Here is a 1,323-nt window from a genome sequence, read left to right on the forward strand (position 1 = left end):
TTTAGTCTGAATTTTGTGTCATAAAATGGCCAAAAATAATAAAACTTTTAACTTCTAAAGATTAAAATAACAGCTGTAAATATGTGTACACATTATGACTTATTAAATAGGAACAGAATGAGGAGGAAAAATGTAGGATAACTCATTTTAAAATTCCAGCTATTAAAGATTCCAATTTGGACTTTTAATAATTGTTTTTGACCAGTTTTTTAATTATTTTTTTTAATTATCAACAACTTTGTCCTCATCTGTAAAACATGATCTGATGTGATAACGGCTGAAGTTCGTACCCGTCCATAAGTGCCGCCCTTGCTGTTCGGGTTTTCCCCGCTCTGGTGTCATCAGGGTCGTACCAGCTCTCCGTGTCAAAGCGTTCTTTAGGAATTGGGACAGAACAGTTTCTCCCATTGACCAGAACCTTCCAGAAATTTTCTAGACCTTCTCCTGATGGAAAAAAAGCAAAAGATTCAGCATGAATCCAGATCTTAAATCCTAAATAAATAAAAAAAAACCTTCTTCAAGAACAAAATAGTAAAGTTGATAAATGCTGAAACCAGGAAGAAAGCAGCTCAGTTTTATATGTGACGGGAAAACATTTTTAGGGTTCAGAAATGATTAACAAGGTTGTTGTTTTATTGTTTTAAAGCTTATTTTTAAATTTAAAATATGACTTTCATTTTGGAGACTATAAAATAATTTACTGAAATAAAACAAAAGAAAAAAAATCTGCTTTTGTTGACACAACTTTGGAAAGAAGAGTCTGCAAGTTAAGAGGTTTTTAGACATTGTCTTGGGGTTAAAATAAATACCATATAACTGTATGTAAAAATAATATATATATATATGTATGTATATATATGTATATATATATAATATCAAATTTGATTATATAACAATAATAAATAATATTAATACAATATAAAATGTATATATTTATAGTTTGTAGTATATTATATCAAAATACCATTTAACTTCAAAATGTAATCATACTATATATATATTTTATGTAAATATATAATACATATAGAAGTATATATATATATATATATATATATATATATATATATACACAGTTTTTTTCATAGTTTATCCAGAGGTGCGACTTATACTCAGGAGTGACTTATTTGTGTATTTGAACATGAGTATTTGCTACTGACAGCGACAGAAGTGTGGTCCAAAACAAACATGGAAAAGAATCTGATTGTTTTCCTATTAAACTTTGATATTTTTCTTATACAGATCAAAAGATTAGTATTCTTATATTTATTCATTTTTCAGCTATGCTGGGCTTGGCGAATTTGTTTGGAAATATCAGAATATTCT

General features: G+C 27.7%; 1 protein-coding gene across 1 annotated transcript in view; it reads right to left on the minus strand.

Moving 5' to 3' along the window:
- LOC112151519 (highly reducing polyketide synthase PKS6) overlaps positions 1-1,323 on the minus strand; it is a 12,154-nt gene that overhangs the window by 9,893 nt on the left and 938 nt on the right. The window contains exon 2 of the mRNA XM_024280490.2: positions 291-444. Coding sequence (XP_024136258.1) covers positions 291-444 — 154 coding nt within the window. The remainder of the gene's footprint in view (positions 1-290; positions 445-1,323) is intronic.

The sequence above is a fragment of the Oryzias melastigma genome, linkage group LG20 (assembly GCF_002922805.2).
Source record: "Oryzias melastigma strain HK-1 linkage group LG20, ASM292280v2, whole genome shotgun sequence".
Taxonomy (NCBI): domain Eukaryota; kingdom Metazoa; phylum Chordata; class Actinopteri; order Beloniformes; family Adrianichthyidae; genus Oryzias; species Oryzias melastigma.